General features: G+C 50.6%; 1 protein-coding gene across 8 annotated transcripts in view; it reads left to right on the top strand.

Annotated features, from left to right (window-relative positions):
• Window positions 1-21961, top strand: part of PITPNM2 (phosphatidylinositol transfer protein membrane associated 2) — a 191892-nt gene that overhangs the window by 143482 nt on the left and 26449 nt on the right. For all 8 annotated transcript variants that reach the window (XM_029051992.1, XM_029052050.1, XM_029052041.1 and 5 more), the window contains 5 exons: window positions 4693-4907; window positions 7222-7343; window positions 9127-9360; window positions 14823-15152; window positions 17526-17621. In XM_029051992.1, coding sequence (XP_028907825.1) covers window positions 4693-4907; window positions 7222-7343; window positions 9127-9360; window positions 14823-15152; window positions 17526-17621 — 997 coding nt within the window. The remainder of the gene's footprint in view (window positions 1-4692; window positions 4908-7221; window positions 7344-9126; window positions 9361-14822; window positions 15153-17525; window positions 17622-21961) is intronic.

The raw sequence follows: 21961 nt of genomic DNA on the forward strand, positions 1-21961 counted from the left end.
GTGGAGTGGGGAATTTTTACTGAGGGAGAAACAGCAGCAGGACTTAAAAGGCAGATGGAGTTCTGAATACAATTGAGCAAGGAAGCAGCCTAGCCTAGTCGAAAGGGTATGGGCCTAGGTGTCAGGGGACCTGAGTTCTAATTCCTGCTCTGCCACTTGCCTGCTATGTTGTTTCAGACGAGTCACTTAGATTGTCTATGCATCAGTTTCTTCATCTGTAAAATGGGGATTCAGTACTTACACTGAGCTCCATGTGGAACAGGGACTATGTCTGACCTGATTAATTTGTATCGACCTCAGAGCTTAGAACAGTAAGTGCTCAATAAACACGATTATGTGAATAAATGAATTAGAACAGTACTTGATACATAGTAAGCACTTATATTTTACTCTCCTAAGTGCGTAGTGTAGTACTCTGCACACAGTAAATGCTCAATTGATAAATATGATTGATTGATTGGGTAACAAATACAATTTTTTAAACAAAGCAGAAACAAAGAAGAGCCAAAGGTGGCCAGTTGGAGGGGGTTTGGAAAAGTGCTGGCTTCTGGACCCTGATGAGGAAGTTGGGAAGAGGTGGGGCATCCATTTCTGGGGCTGGCTCCTGCCACAGTTGAAACCCACTCCTAACTCAGCCTCAACCTTGATTTGCTGGACTCGTCGCCCCAGCCGCTGATGTAGGTCAAATCTAGGATTGCCACGTGCACCTGCCTGACTCTCTCCCCCTTTGCCCTTTCCTTCCTCCACCATTCTCTTCTTTCTCCACCTGCCTGCAAGCCCGACTCCCTAGCCTAGTGAGATCAAGCTCTCTCCCCTCAGATCCCCTTCTCCCCCCCCAACCTCCCTCCACCACCACAGGCATCATTGTCACTCATGTCCTTTGCTGCTTCCAGACAGATGTTCCTTGCAAATTTACGAGAAGCATAAACAATCAATCAGGAAGTGAGAATTTTTTCCTCCCCCTAATGGGGCAGTGATTGGAAGGTAGAAAGCAAAGCACTCCAACCATCTCTTCACCACAGGGAGCCTCTGCTCACTGCCTTTGTTGCTGCGGTAGTGTTGTTGTCTTGTTGTCACTGTCCTCTGCCTCACAAGTAGTTCCTGATAAATGGGGTTAGGTGGGTCCGGTTTGGAGCCGTTAGTCAGAATGATTAATTTCTTAATTGTTCCTGGGGGTCATGTGCTTCCTCTCTCATGTTTACGCCATTGTGCCAAGAGATTTATTTTAATAAAAGCCTTTAAGTAACTGGCATTCTTGCTAATCGCAGTGCATCTGCTGCTCCGGCTTGCCCGTTAGGAGGAATTTAAGGCTATTGCATGAGCCTTGGGCTGAGGGGTGGGGGAGCTGTGTCACCATCTGTCCTGAGGAAAGCATGGATGGGAGAAGGGGGATGGGAAGGCAGGTGGGGTCCTTGGGAGAAATTGGGCTCCGACCGAACCAGAGGGGTGGCGGGCCTGAGGAGGAGCTAGCATCAAGGTACACCGCATTGAGCCTCAGGGTCAGTTTCCCAAGGCATCCATCAGTCCCTTAGAGAAGCAGTGAGACGTAGTGGATAGAGCATGGGCCTGGGAGTCAGAAGGACCTGGGTTCTAATCACAGCTGCACCACATGTCTGTTGTGTGACCTTGGGTATGTCACTTAATTTCTCTGTGCTTCAGTTACCTCATCTGTAAAATGGAGATTAATAATAATAATAATAATAAGCGTTTATTATCTGCCAGGCACTGTTCTGAAAGCTGGGATTAAGAGTGTGAGCCTTATGTGGGACAGGGACTGTGTCCAACCCGATCAGCTTGTATCTACCCCAGTGCTTAGTACAGTGCCTAGCACATAATATAAGCGCTTAACAAATACCAGTTGTTATTATTATTATTACCTGGTGCCTCCACAAGGGCTTGGGCTTGGTCTACTAACTCTATTATATTATTCTTTCCTTAGTTCTTAGTACAGTGCTCTGCACACAGTGAGCACTCAAATACAGCATGGCGTAGTGGATAGAACACGGGCCTGGGAGTCAGAGGACCTTGGTTCTAATCCCAGCTCTGCTGCTTGTATGCTGTGTGACCTTGGGCAAGTCCCTTCACATCTCTGTGCCTCAGTTACCTCATCTGTAAAATGGGGATTAAGACTGTGAGCCCCACCGTGTGGGACAGGGACTGTTCAAACTGATTTGCTTTTTATCTACCCAAGCAGTTAGAACATGATTGGAAATAGCACTTAATAAATACCATCATCTTCGCATATCATTGATTGATTTGACTTTATGCAGAGCGCCATACTAAGGCCTCATGAAAGTACAGTAGAATAAGACAAGGGGAGCTTCAGTCCAGGTGTTGATTCAGCTGGGCCTCCATTTTTCCCTGCTTCTTCCTGACTGTTCTTTTTGATCCCTTCACCCTGTCAGCAGGGCTGCTTCCACAGTCGGGACCTTCGGGTGATGAATTTAATAAATTTCAGATCCTTGAGAGTATTCAGCTTGAGAGCATCATAAATATTATGACTGAACCTGCCTCCTTCTTATGTAAGCCCAAAGGGACCTTTCCTCATTTGAAGAAAAACTTCGAATGTTAAACTGGAAGTAGAGTATTCAGTGACACAGTGCCCAACTAGAGAGTAGTAATGGGAGGGGAGAGGAAGACAGAACGAGGGAGAGGGGCAGGGAGAGAGAGAGAGAAAAAATGAAAGAGAATGAAAATGTCCCATGTGGCTATAGTTATATAGGCTAAGTGCAAAGTCAAGGGTGGGCTTAAGGCTTGGAACTTTTAAAATGTTCATTTATTCAGCTGTATTTTTTGAGCACTTACTGTGGGCAGAGCACTGTATTAAGCACCTAGGAGAGTACAATACAATAAACAGAAACATTCCCTGCCCACAAGGAGTGTATAGTCCAGAAAGGGGGAGGCAGGCATTAATATAAATAAATAAATTACAGATATGTACTTGAGTGCTGTTGGGCTCGGAATGGGGATTGATTCTGAGCCCTCACTGACGCAATAGAAATCATTTAAAAATGCCCCGTAAATGGGGCCTACATATGGGGATAGGCATGTCTAACGAGAAGAGAGGCACAGCTCAGAGAGAGAAGTGAGCACAAAGCATATTTCATGCCTGTCCTCTCATTGGCCCTTCCCTAACCTCACCCGGCACCTGAGTCAGAGTCCTTGAACACGGAGCTATTGACTGCTTGCCTCTTACTCATCCTTCTTCATTACCCGCACTCTCCCCTGGTGAATTTGCCTGCCAGAGATGAGAGGCTAAAACTCCACATAGCAGACTCCAACTTGGACATTTATCCAGTGAAGAGGGAGGGGAGGGTGTCGGTGGGTGGCTGACTGTGTGTATCAAGCAAATCAGCTCTTGCTGCACTCTGTAGAATTTCCCTTCCAACCCTTAAGCAGCTCCAGCAACCCAGTCAGGGTCCTGCTGGGAGGAGATGAGAAGGAGGAGGAGGAGAAGACGGAGACCACAAGGGGAATCCCTACTTCCTGTTTAGGTTCTACATTGGCCAAAAGTCACAGGAACTCCAGAAGTGGTGTCTGGTGCTGGGACCAAATTGAAAGGGGATATTCATCATCATTATAATTATTATATTTGTTTAGGCTTACTGTGTCAAGCACTTTTCTAAGTTATGCAAGTTAACCAAGTCAGACATAGTCCCTGTCCCACATGGGGCTCACGGTCTAAGAAGGAGGGAGAAGAGACCATTTTACAGGTGAGGAAACTGAAACACAGAGAATTTAAGTAACTTGCTCAAGGTCAACAGCAGACAGCTGCCAGAGCCAGGTTTAGAACCCAGACTCTCTGATTCCCAGGCCCTTGCTCTTCCCACTAAGTGACGCCCCTCCTCTGTCTTCCGGTTTCCTCCGTTGGACGTAGATCCCTGAGCGTGTGGGACGGGTATGCACGTGTTTCCACCTGTGCCTCAGAGAAGGTCTCACCAGAATAAGTCAGCCACAGTGGATCATTTGCTCTTGTGTTTGACCCCTGACCTCACACTTTGGGATTGGCATTTGCAGTGTAAGAAGTGGCAGTGACTTTGTGTTGACGAGACTGTCACCCCTTCCAGGGATGGGGTTTTGGGTGGAATTCTCTGGATTCCCCCACAGCACATTAGTGGTTTTGTGTGGAATTCTCTGGATTCCCCCACAGCCAGCGACAGCTCAGCAGTGCCACTTCCTGGCTCAGCTCCCTTTAGTTTTTGGCTGTCTTTGCTTTCCCCTGCTCTGAAAGGCGCTGACTTGGAAGTTATGTCATGCTCTCTTGCACATGCCGGACTTTCCTGCACCTGCAGAGGGCCGATTCTGCCCCCTTTTCAGGTTCAAGTGATTTAGCGCTGCCTGTCAAGCCGGCCCAGAGAGCCTCTGGGGGGACATTATGTTAAACCAACTTGGCTTCCCTCTACAGGAGTTGACTGTTGGTTGCTGGGAATCGGCATCCCCCTCCTCCTCCCCGCCCCACCCCTTCCCCTTTGCGAGTAGAGGCCCATTCTCAGGCATAATTATGCTGCACAATGAGGAGCAATTACCCGCCACTTCATATCTGCAAAGTGCTTTCCGCCAGCCAGGCTACCTCTGGTTCTTGCAAGCTCTTCACACCCTTTGTGTAGGAGAGAAGTACCAAGGGTGTCTGTAATAGTGTTCAATTGTGTGTGTCTGTGTCTGTGTGTGTCTGTGTGTGTTGTGCCCTTTCAGAAAAAGAGCCGCGAAGAGACCTGTGGTGAAGGCAGCGGAGTGGAGATCCTGGAGAACAGGCCATACACCGATGGGCCCGGGGGGGCCGGCCAGTATACGCACAAAGTCTACCATATTGGTATGCACATCCCCAGCTGGTTCCGCTCCATCCTGCCCAAGGCAGCCTTGAGGGTGGAAGAGGAGTCGTGGAACGCCTATCCGTACACCAGGACAAGGTACACTGTCGGCCGGAGCCTTTGGACCTCGGCTTCCCTCCCGGACTCCTGCCGAGTGGGCTGCGTCTCCCCGGACTTGAGCAGTTTGTCGTTTAAGTCACCTGTTACTGGTGTGACTCCTCTCATGCTTCCTCAGCCTTCTCTCCGGATGCAATCTGGCCCAATGTCTCGTTTTGCAAGGGGTCAGATTTGAGGAGAGCCACTGGGGAGGGGGCACTGAAAGCTCTTGTGCACATCATCATTATTATTAGTAGTAGTATTAGTATTTGTTAAGTGCTTACTGTGTTTGGAGCACTGTTCTAAGCACTGGGGTAGATACAACTAAATTAGATTGGACAGTCTCTGTCTCACAAGGGGTTCACAGATGGGGTAGAAAGGAGAACAGGTATTGAATCCCCATTTGACAGTTAAGGAAACTGAGGCACCGAGAAGTTAAGTGACTTGCTCAGAGTCACACAGCAAGCAGTTGGCAGAGATGGGATTAGAACCCAGGTCCTCTGATTTCCAGACTCGTGCTCTTTCCACTAGGCCATGCTGCTTCTCGTCACCACTTTCCTTGATTGTTAGAGGCCCCTGGTGTGAGAGACCAAGGACACCCAGCTCTCTAATGTAGGTGGTGACTTTCCCTTTGTTAAATGGGCTCTAACAGGTGTCGGAGCTGCCGTGTCCGCAGCAGAGCCCTGGCTGACCAGTCAGAAACGTCCTCAGTCCGAGGCAGGCTGGTGGAGAGTCTGCAGCCAGGCGGAGGCAAAGGCAGAAACCCTGGGTTCTTGTTCCAGCTCTGCTCTTGTTTGCCCTGTTTGTCTGGGTGAGGCGAGGGGTTTGGTTTCCCTCCCTGAGACCTTGGAGATGAGGTGGGGTCAGAGCCCTCGGCTTCGGGAGAGAGCGGAGGCTGAGCCCCAATGGAATTGCAGCCCCTGCCTCCACCACCCCCGCCCCAGCTGAAGCTATGTCATGCCCCTCTGTTTGCTGATAGAAGAGACTTATAAGGAATTACAGCTTTCCTTCTCGGCTCCCTAAAATGGTTCCCTCATGCCACAAATGACTAATTACTGTGGAGATGGTGCCTGTGTGCGCACAGCTTCTGATGACAGCAAATAGAAAAATGGAAAGTGCCTCTCTCTTCTCCTTTTTCTTACCTCTCCTCTCCCGAGCCTTGGGCTGCCCTCCAGAGACTTCTGCCATCCTCCAAGCCCTCTTCCCAGTCACTCTCCAGGTTGGTGAAGAAAGGCTATAGAGACAGAGTCTGAGAGTGAGGCAAAGAGAAATGGCCCCATCAGATACCAGTTCTCCACCTCTCAGTCATTCCCAGGCATCTTACCCGAGTGTCCTCACTCTGGATGCCCTCACCCTGGGTGTCCTCCTGCAAGGGCTCCAGCTGACAATTCAGGAAAACCTGCCCACCCAATTTCTAGTCACACCATCTTCCACGTGGGTATCTGCAGGCACCGCCAGGAAGTAACCCAGTTTTTGAAGCAAATGGCGCACTCTCTCCTGGACAGAATTTCTTTCCCATCTTTGCTGACTCCGTTCTCCGTGGCTTCTCCCAGAATCAGAATTTTCCCTCTGCTGTCTCTGTTGCCCATGCAGGGGCTGTTTGTCCCTGGAGAAAGGAGGAAGGAGAGAACATCAGAATAATCCTATGGCAGTAGGGGGTGGCCCAGGGGCTCAGAGCTGAAGCCCAAACCAATTTTTTTCCCCTCCTAAAGCTTCTGTGAGCTCCATTTTACTGTTACTGCTCCTGTCCCTGCTGGCCACCTTGGGTCAGTCACTGCCCAGAGTTGCTGGGAGTTCCAGCATTCACAACCTTCCAGGTGTAGTCGAGACAAACTCCTCCTTCCGGTCCAATCCCACACAAGCAAATCTCTCCATCTTTTGATACCCAGAAGTGTGACTGTGAGAGAGTTGGATTTTGGATGAACCATTTCCCTCCCTGGGTTCTGACCCTTATTATTGTTGTTATTAATAACTGGTATTTGTCAAGTGCCATGTGCCACATACTGTACTAAGTGCTGAGGTAGGTAAAAGTTAATATGATTGGACACAGTCCCTATCCCACATAGGGCTCACCATCTAAGTAGGAAGGAGAAGAAATATTGAATCCCCATTTTGCAGAGTGGTTAAGCAACTTGCTCGAAGTCTAACAACAGACAAGTGTTGGAACCAGGCATAGAACCAGGTTCTCTGACTCCCAAGCCCGTGCTCTTTTCACAAGACTATGCTGCTTCTCCTTCCAGGAGGTTCAACCTCAAGCAGGGTCTCCACATCCTTCATTTCGCTCATGTGGGGCTCCTTTTGTTCTCCTCTCCCCCAGGTACACCTGTCCCTTTGTGGAGAAGTTCTCTATTGACATCGAAACCTTTTATAAATCCGACTCAGGAGAAAATGTCAACGTGTTCAACCTCTCTCCTGTGGAAAAGAGACAGACAACTCTGGGTAAATATCTGGCCTGCCTCTTCCAGCCCCGACCAAGGGGGCCAGAGAGGTTTGGGGGGGTGGTCCAGCCAGGCCAGGTAACTCTTGGTTTCCTCCCTGGGCAGCACTGTGTACAGCTGCCTCAGCCTCTTGAACTTTTGCAGGGGGTAGGGGAGGGGGGTGTCATCTCTCTCTAACCTCCAGGCAAGTCTTGGAAGTGTGGTCCTCAAGCGGAAAGACCTTCACACCTAGCAGAGGAGGGAGACTTAGACTAGACTTAGCACTAGCTGAGTTGGCTGCTTGCTCAATCAATTGATCAACAGTATTTATTGAGCACCTACAGTGTGCAGACCACTGTACTCAGCATATGGGAGAATACAGTAGCTTCGATCGACACCGCCCCTGCTCCAAGGGAGTTAATAATAGGCGCTCCGGTTCTCCTGAATTGACCCAGGAAATAAAACCCCAAGACTCGGCAGGTGGGCTGAGATATCGGCAATAAGCCTCCGAGGTCTCTGGCTCTGGAGGTCAACACGTCCCGCTCAGCGTCTGTACCCCTCAAGGGTTTTGGTCCATCCACTGGGCCACGAGACAGAGACACCTAGTGGCTATTCCTCAGCCCCTGGTCCCTCCAGAGATGCCAGAGGCGTGGTGTTGCCTGGAGACAGAAACAGCTAGCAGGTAAACTGCTCACCAGGAGTCCAAGAGAAAGCCAGCTTGTTTCTGGCCCCCAGGGAGAGTTGGAATGGGCCAGCATCATTCTGCTCACAGTTTCCAGCTCCTAGGCAGTGGGGCCCCAGACCCCTCGATGTGTTTTCACTTGGTTAGGCTGGGTGGCCTGGAACCGGGCCCCGGGATGGGAGAGCTCATCGGAGAACCGGCGAGGACAGAGATGTGTTTTTGCAAGTGGCTGAAGCCCCCAGGTCCCTCCGCAAACCAAAAGCTGATATTCACATGGAAACCGAGCCCAGGAACTCCTGCATTTCCGTCTTCTGCTCCGTGCCTACCTCATTCCCCTCGACGGGGCCAAGGCTCATTCTCTGTTCAAGAGTTATGCGTGCTGATTTAAGTCTTGATTTTCTCCTCTTCTTCCCCCTTGCCCCTCCCTCCCCTCACCACATACAGCATAACCGACTTCTTAGAATTAAATAACAGAAAATTAAGGCTCCTTTGAGTCTGCTGGGAAGCCCTGACTTGTTTTTTTTTAAACTCCAAGCTCTTCCCATTAACTTTTCTGTAAATGTTCAAATTCAAGGCTTTGCCGCTGTTCCCTGATGGTGGTTGGGCCGAAACGGTGAAATTATAAGTGTCTAAAGTTAGCCCCCCTGGCAGCACAGCGGGTGGTGGGCGAGCTGATGGAAGGTGGAATGCCGAAAATCTCTGCTTGAGCCAGGGATGCTGTCATTTCTATTTCCGTCGTCTCCACGGCTTCCATCGCCTCTTCCCCACGAGAGGGGGAGTTGCCGTTTGGCCAAAACTCTTCCCCCAAGTTCTCACAACAAAGTCATCCCCTAACTCGAAGGGAATACTTGATCTTGGGCACTAAGAGCGATCATGGAGTTGTGGGGGCTGGGCTCATTGGCCCGGGAACAGATGGGGTGAGATGGGAGGGCAAGGGATGGCAAGGAACAGAGGCCCCTGCCACCAACGGCAACCTGAAACACGGTTCCCCCTCATCGCCACCTGTGGCACTCTGGAGTAGTGGCAGGAAGGGAGGGGCATAGGAGGGCAGTTGGATTGGCAGGAGGGAGCTTCTCCACGGGCATCTCAGCTACGCTTCCCTGGGGTCCCTTTCCACTCCCAGATCCGATCGATATCGTCCGAGACCCCATCCCGCCCAACGAGTACAAGTCAGAGGAGGACCCGCGGCTCTACAAGTCAGCCAAGACCAAGCGCGGGCCCCTGAGTGATGACTGGATCGAGGAGTGCACCCGGCACCCCGGCCACTTTCCCATCATGTGCGCCTACAAGCTCTGCAAGGTGGAGTTCCGCTACTGGGGAATGCAGTCCAAGATCGAGAGGTTTATCCACGATGTGGGTGAGTGCTGCTGGGCACCCCGCCACCCCCTCCCCGGACCAGGGAGGTGAGGGGACTGGCAAGGAGGGACGGCTGTCTTCTCCTTATTGGCCTGCTTCGCTAGGTGATGATAAGAAGTGTGATACATGTTAAATGCTTACTAAGTGTTGAGCGCTGGGGTTGATCCAAGATAATCAGGTTGGACATATTCCCTGTCCCATGCAGGGCTCTGACCCCCATTTTACAGATGAGAAACCTGAACCAGGTTTAGAACCTAGGTCCACTCACTCCCAGTTCTGTCACCGTGTCCTCGATATGTGCATTGGGTGGATCTTTTTGTGTTTGGGGTGGGAGATACTGTCCAATCCAACTGCACAGAACGATTCTGCTCTACATGCCTGGGCTCAGTGAACTTCTGGTATCCCCACCTCACCTTCCCAAATCCAGCTCTCAGACCTGGGTCTCTCTTGCACACCTTTTGATGCCTCTTCCAAGTCCAGGGCCCCAAGACCGAAGTTCCCACCCAAAGGGCCTCGCAGCATTTGCCTCTCTGACCTGGCTAGCAGCTCATGTCAGCCTCTTTTCCACTGGCCTGGCCCGCCAACCCACTCTTCTCACGACTCCAGCAGACACTTTTGGGGCCTGTCCCATGTGGACCAGCTATCCCACCCACAAGGACATTCACTCTAATCCATCCATCAGTGATATTTATGGAGGGTTTCCTATTATGTGCAGAGCACTGTACTAAGCTCTTGGGAGAGTACATTACAATAGAGTTGGTAAACATGATCTCTGCCCTCAAGGAGCTCACACAAGTTGGGGTCCAAGCCAACTACCACACTGTGGTTGAGGAGGAGAGAGGGAAAGGAGGAAGGCCGAGAAGTGTTTTTGTTTGATTTGGTTTGGTATAATATTTAAGCGCTTACTACATGCCGGGTACTGCTGGGGTAGGTACAAGCTAATCAGGATAGGCATAGTCCATGTCCCTCATGGAGATTAAATGGAGATTAAATGGAGATTACAGATGAGGTAAATGATTCCAGAGAAATGAAGTGACTTGCCCAAGGTCACACAGCAGACAAGTGGCAGAGCGAGGACTAAAACCCAGGGCCTTCTGACTCTAAGGCCTATGCTCTATCCACTAGGCCATGCTGTTTCCTTCTACCTTCCCTGCCCAGATTGTCCAGGAGAAGGGCTACAGAGTTCTGCCCCACAGCAGGGGCTCACTACATGCCACTGATTCTTTTATCTGGGGCTGGATTCTCCAGCAAGCAAACTCCCCCAAGTCTGGTATTTATCGAGTGCTTACTGGGTGCATAGCCCTAAACTAAGCGCTTGGGAGAGTACAATGCAATAGAGTAGGTAGATACATTCCTTGCCCACAGGGAACTTACAGCTTAGAGTGGGAGGAAGACACTAAGAAAAATAACAGATGGATATGTACAAGAGGGCTGGGGGAATGGAGGTGGGGTGAATATCAAAGTGATTAAGGCGTATAGACCCAAGTATATAAGCTACACAGAAGGGAGGGTGAACAGGGGAAGTGAGGGGTTAGAGAAAGTATCTTGGAGGAGATATGATTTAAGTAAGGGCTTTGAAGATGGAGACAGTGGTAGTCTGTTGGATTTAAAAGGGGAGGGAGTTCCAGGCTAGAGGGAGGACGTGGGCAAGGGATTAGGAGCACAATTCACCAGGTTTGAAGCCAGTTGGCATTAGAAGAATGAAGAGTTTGGGTGGGGTTGTAGTAAGGGATCAATGAGGTAAAGTAGGAGGGGGAAAGCTGAGTACCTTAAAACTGATGGTGTGGAGTTTTGTTTAAGGTGGAGATGGAAGGGTAAATACTGGAGGTGTTTGAGGAGTGGGGAGAATGAACTGAGCAGTGTGGGAGGAAGGGAACGTACTACTAAAATTAGAAGTGGAAGGAAGTGGTAGAGTCTATCCTGATGGTTGAACGGGGCTCAGTGGCATTGACTCTTGGCATGCATGTGGTGTGAGGTCTGTAATTTCAGGCCCGAGGCATGTAATGTGTTGCAGGGTGAGGCTAGTGGTTTCGGAGAGGAGTTGATGCACTAAGGCTCGGTTAGGAATGGTACTTAGTGGGGGTCACTGGAGCTTGGGCTTTTAATTAGTGGGATCCCCAAGCCGGGCAGACCCCTCCTCCTCCCCAGTCTAGGCAGGGCTGCCCTTCAGCCGTTTGGAGGCTATCAGTGTCATATGATTAGGGAAGCTCCCTCTCTGTCTCTCGATGCCAGGATGCCAGGCTCTGCTCCATCCCACTGGAACCAGCCCCTGGGCGCGAGCCCCAAATTTGTCAGCAGGGGTAAAAAACCATTTCCTTTGTTCCACCCCTCCTGCAAGTCCGTGGGCTCAAGCCCTCCGTCAGGTCAAAGATCTGTGTTGGAATGACTGACTAACCCCTCATGAAAGCTGCCAAGGGTGGAGATTTACGAGGAAGGTGCAGCAGTTTAAACACGAGCAGAGGGATCCTTGACTTAGCCCTGAGCCTCAGGGTCCGTAGCAGAGATTGCTCATTCCCTCTGGAGCTGGATTCTCCAGGAATGAAGCTCCACCTCAGCCGGCAGAATACTATCAATCAATCTGGTATTTATTGAGAGCTTCTTGTGTGCGTACCCCTACACTGAGGACTTGTCCATCCCAGCCCTTGCCCCCATCTTGGCTTTGGCCTCGGGAACGTTGGGTTCCGGATCCCATGCCAGACCTTGGGGCCCAGGAAGGTAAAGACAGCTGCTGGCCTGGAGTCACCGTGGCCCAAATGGGCTTCCCCACTGCTCCACTGACCGGGTAGATCGACACAGTCGTTTTTTGTTTTTTTATGGTATTTATTAAGCACTTACTGTGTTCAGGCACTGTATTAAGCGCTGGATAGATACAAGGTAATCAGGTTGGACATAGTCCCTGTCCCACACGGGGCTCACAGTCTTAATCCCTATTTTACAGACGGGGCAACTGAGGCACAAAGAACTGAAGTGACTTGTCCAAGGTCACACAGCAGACAAGTGGTGGAGCCCAGATTAGAACCCGGGTCCTTCTGTCTTCCAGATCCATGCTCTATCCACTAGGCCATGCCACTTCTCTTGTTGCTCAGCATTCCATCCCCTCCCTCCATCCCCAATCATTGGAGGTGCTGATGCATAAGTGACCAGAACCTTAGGACCTTTTGAAAGGAATTCCTGGGACATTGAGATGGTGGCTTTTGGGGTTGGTTTTTCCCCTCTCCCAGAGCTCTGTAATGTTGTTGCCCTTCTTGTGGGCAGAGATTGTGTCTGCCAACTTTATTGTACCAACTCTTCCCCAAACGCTTAGTCCAGTCCTCTCCACCCAGTAATCACTCAATCGATCAGTCGTATTTATTCAGCCTTTACTGTGCACAGAGCACTGTACTAAGTACTTGGGAGAGTACAATATAACAAGATAACAGAGTTGGTCGATAGGTAAATGCCACTGATTGACTGAGTGATTGTTTAGTGTTATGTTGGCTCCTTTACTGAGCATATGACTCCATTATCCTTTGAGAGTTTGCCTAGTCCTCCCCTCTACTCATAAGACTCCAAATAGAGCTTTTAAAGCTTTCTGCAAAGAGAATGCCACTCCGCCACTCAGCCATCATTCCAAAGTTGAATAACCTACCAACCCTCTGGTCCCACCTAAGTACCAGGGGCATGATAGCTAAGCAGTCCAGAACAGGGAAAAATCGGTCAGGTCGAGATCTTGGCGAGCCAGCCTTCTGGGTTTCGGCTTGGGGTTTTGTTTCTGCAGCTGACCTCCACCAATTTCTGGGGAGACCTTGTTCACAAACATCTCATGACAAGGTCATTGCCAGGTTTAACCCTATTGAGAGGAAGAGAGCAATCAGTCAATCAGTGCTTACTGTGTGAAGTGTGCTGGACAGAGTTGGTAGGCATGACCTCTGCCAGTAAGGAGTTTACAGTCCAGAGGGAGTGCTGAATTAAGTGCTTTAATAATAATAATGTTGGTATTTGTTAAGCGCTTACTATGTGCCGAGCACTGTTCTAAGCGCTGGGGTAGACATAGGGGAATCAGGTTGGCCCACGTGGGGCTCACAGTCTTAATCCCCATTTTACAGATGAGGGAACTGAGGCACAGAGAAGTTAAGTGACTTGCCCACAGTCACACAGCCGACAAGTGGCAGAGCTGGGATTCGAACTCATGAGCCCTGACTCCAAAGCCCATGCTCTTTCCACTGAGCCACGCTGCTTTGGAAAGTACAGTGTAATAGAGGTTGTAGACACAATCCCTGCCCCCAATGAGCTTACAGTTTAGCAGGGGAGACAGGTATTAAAATAAATGACAGACCAGGAAAATGTCAGAGTGTTATGTTATCGACATAAGTGTAGTGGGACTGGAGGTGAGGTGGATATCAAGGGTTTAAGGGGTGTAAAGGTGACCCAGAAGGGAGGAACATGGTTTCTTCAGTAGGGCATATGGCATAATGTCAGCGCTATTTGCCGAGTGTCTACTGCATGCAGAAAATACTGTCACAAACACCTGAGGACTGTACATAAGATGTAAAAGGTATGCGTCCTGGCCTCAAGAACCTGTTAATCTGCCCCTCGGGATAGTTCCAGGTGGAAGGAGATCCTGTCTGAAAGCAGCGTGGCTCAGTGGAAAGAGCATGGGCTGGGGAGTCAGAGATCATGGGTTCAAATCCCAGCTCCGCAACTTGTCAGCTGTGTGACTTTGGGCAAGTCACTTGACTTCTCTGGGCCTCAGTTCCCTCATCTGTAAAATGGGGATTACAACTGTGAGCCCCACGTGGGACAACCCGATCACCTTGTATCCTCCCCGGCGCTTAGAACAGTGCTTTGCACATAGTAAGTGCTTATCAAATACCAATGTTATTATTATTATTATTAGAAGTAGTGTGGCCTAACAGAAAGGGCAGAGAAATGGGAATCAGGAAACCCTAACAAAATCCTAACATGTCTGTTGCCTGCTGGAGGGTTTTGGTCAAGTCTCTTAACTTCTCTGTGCATGTTTCTTCATCTGCAAAATGGTGATTGAATGTGTCTTTCCCTCCTCCTTGGACTGTGAGCCTTATGTGGGACAGAACCGTATTTGATCTGATTGAACTGTACTTACCCCAGCTCTTAGCCCAGTGCTTGGAAGATAGTAAGTGCTTAATAAATATTACAATTATCATTATTAGGGGCCAAACCAGCATACTCATCTGGTACCTCAAACTGGACAGTGTCAGTGTGATTTTTCAATTCCTCTTGGAATATTGTGACTCCCAGCAGCCTGATTCTTTCCGGCTAAGTGAGGGGGTTGGAGGAAAGCAGATGATTTTAGCTAATACTTAGGTCTCCGTTCCAGATCAGCCAGGATTTTGTGTCATCTCAAGCCCCTCTCCCTTTGGACCGTTAGATCTAGCACCTCCTCCCAAGACCACTCCTGACTCCCCTCCCACTGCCCCTTAACACCTGTCTCTGTCCCCCACACAGGTCTGCGGAAGGTGATGGTCCGGGCCCACCGACAGGCCTGGTGCTGGCAAGATGAGTGGTACGGCCTGACCATCGAGGACATTCGGCAGCTGGAGAAGGAGGCTCAGCTGATGCTAGCCCAGAAGATGGCCCAGTTCTGCAGCAGCGAGAGCGACTCCGAGGCCCACGGAGCCAAGGAACCCCCTGGCGAGAATGTGGAGGAGGGGGAGGCCAGGGTCGCCACGGAGGCCACGGAGTCACCCAGCAGCCCCAGCGAGGCCCTGACGGGGAGAAGCCTGACAAAGCAATGGTCCACATCCTCTAAGTCCTCCCGGTCATCCAAGAGAGGAGGTGAGAAGCTCGTGGTGGCTGCCATCCCCCAGGATCCCACAATCTCCACCCAGCAGGCAGGGCCCCCCAGCTGAAATGTGGACTTTCCCCAATGTGGGGCTTCTGTGGGTGGGATTTCAGAGGTTGGTGAGGTCCAGAGTGATCACTAAGGGGTGAAAGAGCGGGGAATCAGTCAGTCAAACATATTTATTGAATGCTTACTTTGTGCAGGGCACAGTACAAAGCACTTGAGAGAGTACAATGTAACAGATTTGGTAGACGTGCTCCTTGACCACAAGGAGCTTACAGTCTAGAGGGGAAGCTCAGCAGCCGGCCATCACCGTGTTCTGTCTCCCCAGGGAAGGACAGATCTCCTCAGGGCCCACTGGGGAGCTTGTCCGTGTGCCTTCCAGGGGAAGTCCGACCCTGGGGCCTATCAGAGTATTTCAGCAGTGGGATCACTTAGATTCCCTCCTCACTCTCTCCCAGAATCCTCTGGGTTCTTCTTCCTTTTTTGCTCTCTTCTCCCCAAATAACCAGGGCTCAGCTGAGTCCCACCTCAAGTGGTTGAAATCTCTTGTTTATCTGACCTTCCTCTGATATAGTTGTCTGAGGAAACCAAAGCCAAGCCTGACTCCCTCTCCCCAAACCCTTTCACTCCTCTCCCTACAACTGCCCCAAGACCAGGACCAGGCATCCCCAGCCCCCACTCATGTGACCCTTGGGATAGTTGAAGGAAATCAGCCCTGGGAGCAGATTCAAAACTGAGCCTGAAATGGAAGGTGGGGGAGGGAGACTTACTTAGAGCAGCAGGAACTCCCAGGAACTGCAGCTCCCAGGCTCCGGCCTCCCTTGCCCTCGGCCTCCCCCTCGCCCCCTCTCACCCCCCAACTCCCTCCAGCCATCACTGCCACCTTATTTTTAGAAGCCGTGATCCAGAGCCGCCCGCTTTGCCGCAGTGAAATTCTGCTCACACTCCTGCCAGTCACTCCATCCCTGAGGAGGCTCGAGGAGGGGATGGGAAGCTGCGGCTAAGCCGTAATTAGCTGCTTCGACACTGGGGTCACGGAGCTCTCCCCACGTGGCAGTTAGAGAGTAAAATTAGCCATGGAAGTGTTTGACTTGTATATTTAGCCCCAGTGATGGAACAAGGTAGCATCCTTGGGTGGCTGCTTTGTTCAAATAGCACTTGGGTATTGGGGAGCCGAGCCCAGAGAGCAACCCGAGCCTGATGAACACCCCAATGACCTCTCCAATATTTGTCCCTGGTCAGGCCGATACTCAGATATTTTTGCCCGAACCGAATTGGGCTGGAATTTGCTCCCTTCCCCCTTCCCCATCTAGGACAAGGGACTCTTCCAGAGGAGCAGAGCTGGGACCAGAGAGAACTTACATCCTCCCGGCGGGTTTGCTGAAGGCTGAGTTCTCTCCCTGTTCTCCCGGGTTAAGTTCCGGAAAGCTTCCTGGGGGAGACTGCCTGGTAAGGGGATGGGCCCTGGCTCTCATAGAAGAAGGCAGAGCCAGGTGGAGAAGGAGGCCTAGCCCCTGGGGCTCCCCCGGCCCAGGTATGACGAGGTTGATGGAATTGAGTCGAAGATCCGTGACTTAGGGTGGAAGCTGACTCCAGTCTCTTCCGCAGCACAGATCACTGCTTTCCTGGCCTGAATGAGCTATGGGGAAATCCCAAGCCCTGCTGGTGGTTCTTTGGCTTGTGGAGGGAGGAGGAGCCAGTTGGGATCCATCAGACTCAGGACCATTGGATTGAACTCAGAAAGGCCAACAGATCATTTTCATCCACTCCCTTGGAAAAGAGAACAGGCCTCATGGGAAAGATCCCCAAGAGATTGGTAGACAACTTCTACTGGGCCTCACAGTCCAGCCCTGATATCCTTCCAATGTCACTAGGGATAAAAGAGCCCTCCCAAGGTCACCCACCTCATGCTCCTGCTCCCAGCTACATCTACAACATCTTAGCCATTCATTCATTCATTCATTCATTCATTCATTCAATAGTATTTATTGAGCACTTACTATGTGCAGAGCACTGTAGCCATCTCCCTTAATGATCAGTATTTGTCAGACTGCCTACTGTGTGCAGAACACAGTGGGAGGGTTTGAGAGCATTCAGTCTAGGAAAAATTGGCTCAAATGGAATTTCATCCACACCACAGGAGTGCACCAGCATTTATTCATTTACTGGTGCCGGACTGTAAAGTAGCCTGGATGATATAGGTTCCTAATGCCCCATGAAAATGCCCCTCCTCATCCTGTTGTTTTAGTACCTCCAGGACTCCTGGCTGATTCCCTGTTCCCTACCCAGTCCCAGGGTCTGACACGCCCTTCGCTTGCCCAACCTGAGCTCAGGGGGTTGACTTGCGTGCTTTTCTTTTGCAGCCAGTCCCTCACGGCATAGCCTTTCGGAGTGGAGGATGCAGAGCATCGCCCGGGACTCAGATGACAGCTCGGACGATGAGTTCTTTGATGCCCACGGTACGCGGTGCCCCGGGTGGAACCCCCCCCTTGTGAGGATTGCCTCCAGTGCCCAAGGGTAGTGGGGAAGGGCTTCCAGTGGATTGACCCGGCCGGAGGTGGATCTGCGTTGCCCTTGCCAGCGATGGACTGATTGATCCTCCAGAGGTGGCTTTCAGGGAGGGAGGGTGAGGATAGCTTGGTCAATCAACACATCTTTAGAGTGAAAAGTACTGTACCTTGGAAGGGGAAGCAGAAGCGAGACACATTCCATGACCTCAAGGAGCTGGCAGTCCCTTGCTCTTGATGGCCTGGTAATCTGAAGCTCGGGGTCCTCTCTACCAGAGACCTCAAGGCCCCTGCTCAGCTCCTCAGGGGACCTCCCGGGGGCCCAGAGAGGGAGAAGTGCTGGGAATAGGTCAGAGGGATTATGGAAGGACTGAATCCCGCAGCAGGACCTCTGCGGGGCCTGGGAAGCAGTGCGGCCTAGTAGAAAGAGCACAGGCTTGGAAATCGGGGGACCTGGGTTCTGATCCCGGCTCCATCACTTGCCAACTCTGTGACCTGGGGCAAGTCACTTAACGTATCTGAGCCTCAGTTTCCTCACCTGTACAATGGAGATTCAGTGCCTTTTTTCCCTCCTACTTTAGCCTGGGAGCCCGATATGGGACAGGGACTCTGTCCGATCTGACTGTCTATCTCAGGGTTTAGAACAGTACTTGGTACATATTAAGCACTTCACAAATACCATTATTATCACTGTTATTATTAATATTATTGTTATCACTCAGAGGCATAATAATCATGGCTCTGGATTCCGCTGGCTGCAGCACTGTCAGCTACCTCTCCTCCTGGTTGTGGGCAGCTCCTGTCACTTCCCTGGATGCTGGTGGCTGTGGCTCCAAGCAGTGGCCGTCACTTGGCTGGTGCTACACCTGGGAGGTGATGGGTGGAGGGAATTACCCAGGGGACATTGCACCAGCTCAGCCCAGCAGGACCCTGTGAGAACCTCCGCCTTCTGCTCTGCCCTCACCTCTTGACCCGTCGTCGCACCCCCTTGTCTCAATTCCAGGTCGAGCATGTGGATCAGTCAGGCCTGGTCATTTGTATTTATGGCACACTTACCATGTGCAGAGCACTGTACTAAGCGCTTTGAAGAGTCCAGAATATCAGTGTAACAGACACCCTGCCCAGAGTGAGCTTACGGTCTAGAGGGGGAGGCAGACATTAATATAAATATGTGTCCCTTCTCCCTGGGCCCCTTCCTTAATGAGCAAAAGAACTGTAACTCTGCACACCATTAGCAGATGTTTCACCTAAAAAACTCTTGAAAGTGCCTTAGGTCTGGTATCAGTTGATCCTGACACTAGATACCAAAATATGAATCAACCTGCTGTTAGGGTGAATGTCCAGAGCTATCTCCTTAAGGCAACTATTGACCTTCAGGGGCAATAAATCTTGATATGCAACTCCACTAAAGTCAATATCTGCTTAATAACAGAGAGATAGCTCATTTAAAGGTAATTGAAACCCAACGTAGGCCTCTAATTAAAGAGATCCTGGAAATGAGGTCAGGGTGGAGATTAGGTGGGTTCCAGAAGATGCTTCCTGGGCCACAGTTTTCTCTTGCATCGATCCTTTGGTGGAAAAAGAGTCTCTCTTGGGAGAATCAGGTCTTGGAAAAGAAGAAGCAGCCTTTCCTTCCCACCCCACCTAGATGCTTCCTGGAGTTGTGGGGCCAGGAAATGGCAGGGGCCATGGCAGATTATCTCCCATAACCAGGCTAGTTCTAGGCATTTGAAAAAATAAACAACCTCTGCTGGCCAACTCCCCCAGGGCCATTTCACTAATTCTCTTAGGAGCTTATCAGATTTGCAGGAAACAATCAGGGTATTTTAGATCCTCTCTGTACCCAGCCTGTAGTGTTCCAGTTAATGATCTTATTAATGCTCCCAACTGCAGAAGGAGAAGAGGCAGAGAGGAAGGGGAAGAAGGGGAGGGAGAGAGAGGAAGGGTAGGGAAGCACCCTGGAGGAAAATATCTGTCACTGACCACTCTCTATTATTTGGGGGCTGATGATTCAAAGTGTGGGTATGAGTTAGCAGCTGGGGTGGAAGTGACCCACAATGGTAGTTCTGGCTTTGTCACAACTTGCATAAGCGTAGTGGATAGGGTACGGGCCTGGGCGTCAGAAGGTCATGGGTTCGAATCCTGGCTCTGCCACTTGTCTGCTGTGTGACCAGCAGACACTTAACTTCTCTTTAAAGTAACTCACTTAACTTCTCTGTGCCTCTATTCCCTCATCTGTAAAATGGGGATTAAGACTGTGAGCCCTTTGTGGTACAGGGACTGTGTCCAATCCGAATATCTTGCACCTACCCCAATTGTTAGAAAAGTGCCTGGCACATAGTAAGCGCTTAACAAGTACCATAATTATTATTATTATTACCCCCTCACCTCCACCATCACCCTCACTTTATTATTATGAATAATAATAATAATAATGGTGTTTGTTAAGCACTTACTATATGTCAAGCACTTTTCTGAGAGCTGGAGTAGATACAAGATAATTAGATTGGACCCGGTCCATGTCCCACATGGGACTCACAGCATTAATCCCTATTTTACGGATGAGGTGACCGAGGCACAGAGAAGTAAAGTGACTTCCCCAAGGTTACAGAGCCGACAACTGATGGAGCTGGGATTAGTACCCAGTTTTTCTGACTCCCAGGTCCATGCTCTATCCACAGCACCGCGCTGCTTCACCTCCACCATCACCTCCAAGTCACCTCTACCATCACCTCAAACCACTTCCCCTGGCTATGAAGACCTCTCCTTGTAAACTTGCCACTCCCCTACCCTCAGACATTTCAGGATGAAGGATCTGATGATGGCTTGCTCATTCACTTGCTTCTTCTTCCCCACTCTCCTCCCTCACCCTTCCCTCCTATCCTTCCTCCCACCTCCACTGCCACTGGGGTTCTTGGGATGGAAGAAGGATGTGGGGGTTCCAGAAAACAATTGGACAAGTGGGGGAAGGAGGAGGAGGGAGACCTTCCATCTGAGCAAATGAGAGCATCCCAGACCATGACACCATCATCTTATGCTGCATGCCAGATGTGATATGAAGTCCTTGGCCAGCCAACAGTCCATTTTTGTGATTTCAGACCTGGCTCTCAGTTGTGGGTTCACCCTCCTGCCGTTTCCTACCTTTTCTGGCATTTTGCCATTAGTAATTGTGCTCTCCAGAGGTGGCAGGAGAAATGAAGATTGATATATGGTCCCTTTGCTTCCCCAGATTGAAACTAGTGGCTAAGACTTTTATCTGTGGGTTTCAGTGGTCCATGGCCTTCCTGTCTCATGGGACCAGGGATTGCCCAGATTTAGCTGTTATGGCTTGAGTTCAGCGATATTTGACTCTTGGGGCAACGGAGGAGATGTGGGCTGCTGAGACCAAAACTGCCACTGTGTCCCAATCCTGGCCCCCTGGAAGAAGGGATCTGGGAGGCGGAGAGTAGGGGACATATTTGACCCTGAAATTTGATCTCTACTCTGCACCTGAAGCTGCTGTTGGGGGGTGTCTAGGGCTGCCAGATTTGTACTAGTGAACATTCACTCCCTCAGAGCCCCCAGCCTGCCCATTAAATCAGAATAAGTGAGTGAATGTTAGTGCCTGATGCTTTGTAAGTCCCACATGGGAGACTATAAAGCCTGGAGCTTCCTGCTAAAATTCCCTGCTGTTCCAGCAATTCCACAATTCCTCATCCTCAATTGTAATTATTGAGCGCGTAAGGTGTGCGGAGCACTGTACTAAGTGCTTGGGCGAGTACAGTACCACAGAGTTGGTAGACATGTTCCTCTCCCACGACAACCTTCCACATTTTAAAACATCCCTCTCCCCAGCTTGCACCAGGGCCCTGCCAATATTGCACCCCAGAGCCCAAGCCTCCTGGACTCAACTGAGGGAAGAGGCATCATTCTGAAGGACGGAACTCCAGGGGCAGCGGGTAACTCTACCCTTGAAGTTTCCCCCTCTCCCTCAGCCGCTTCCCCTTTTCTCCCCACTCTTCTCCCTTCTCTATTTTCCTCTTCTTCAGTCACCACACCCCTCTCTCCACTTCCTCCCCAGACCCAGTGCCCAGGCGTTGAGGTGAGGCCCGCCACTGTGGAACATTAGAGGTCACTTCCTGGAACAGAAGGGGGGGTGGTTACCCGCAGTGCAGCCACCCCCGTTTCGTCACAGCTGGCAATATTCTGCCTGGCTGCAGCCTTGGACCCACGAACTCCGGTTTATTACTGAAGTGTCTTGGCTGGAGGATGAAAGCAGCTTGTGCTCCCACCCACTGGTGTTTTCTACTGTG

This window comes from Ornithorhynchus anatinus, chromosome 2 (assembly GCF_004115215.2).
Source record: "Ornithorhynchus anatinus isolate Pmale09 chromosome 2, mOrnAna1.pri.v4, whole genome shotgun sequence".
Lineage (NCBI taxonomy): Eukaryota > Metazoa > Chordata > Mammalia > Monotremata > Ornithorhynchidae > Ornithorhynchus > Ornithorhynchus anatinus.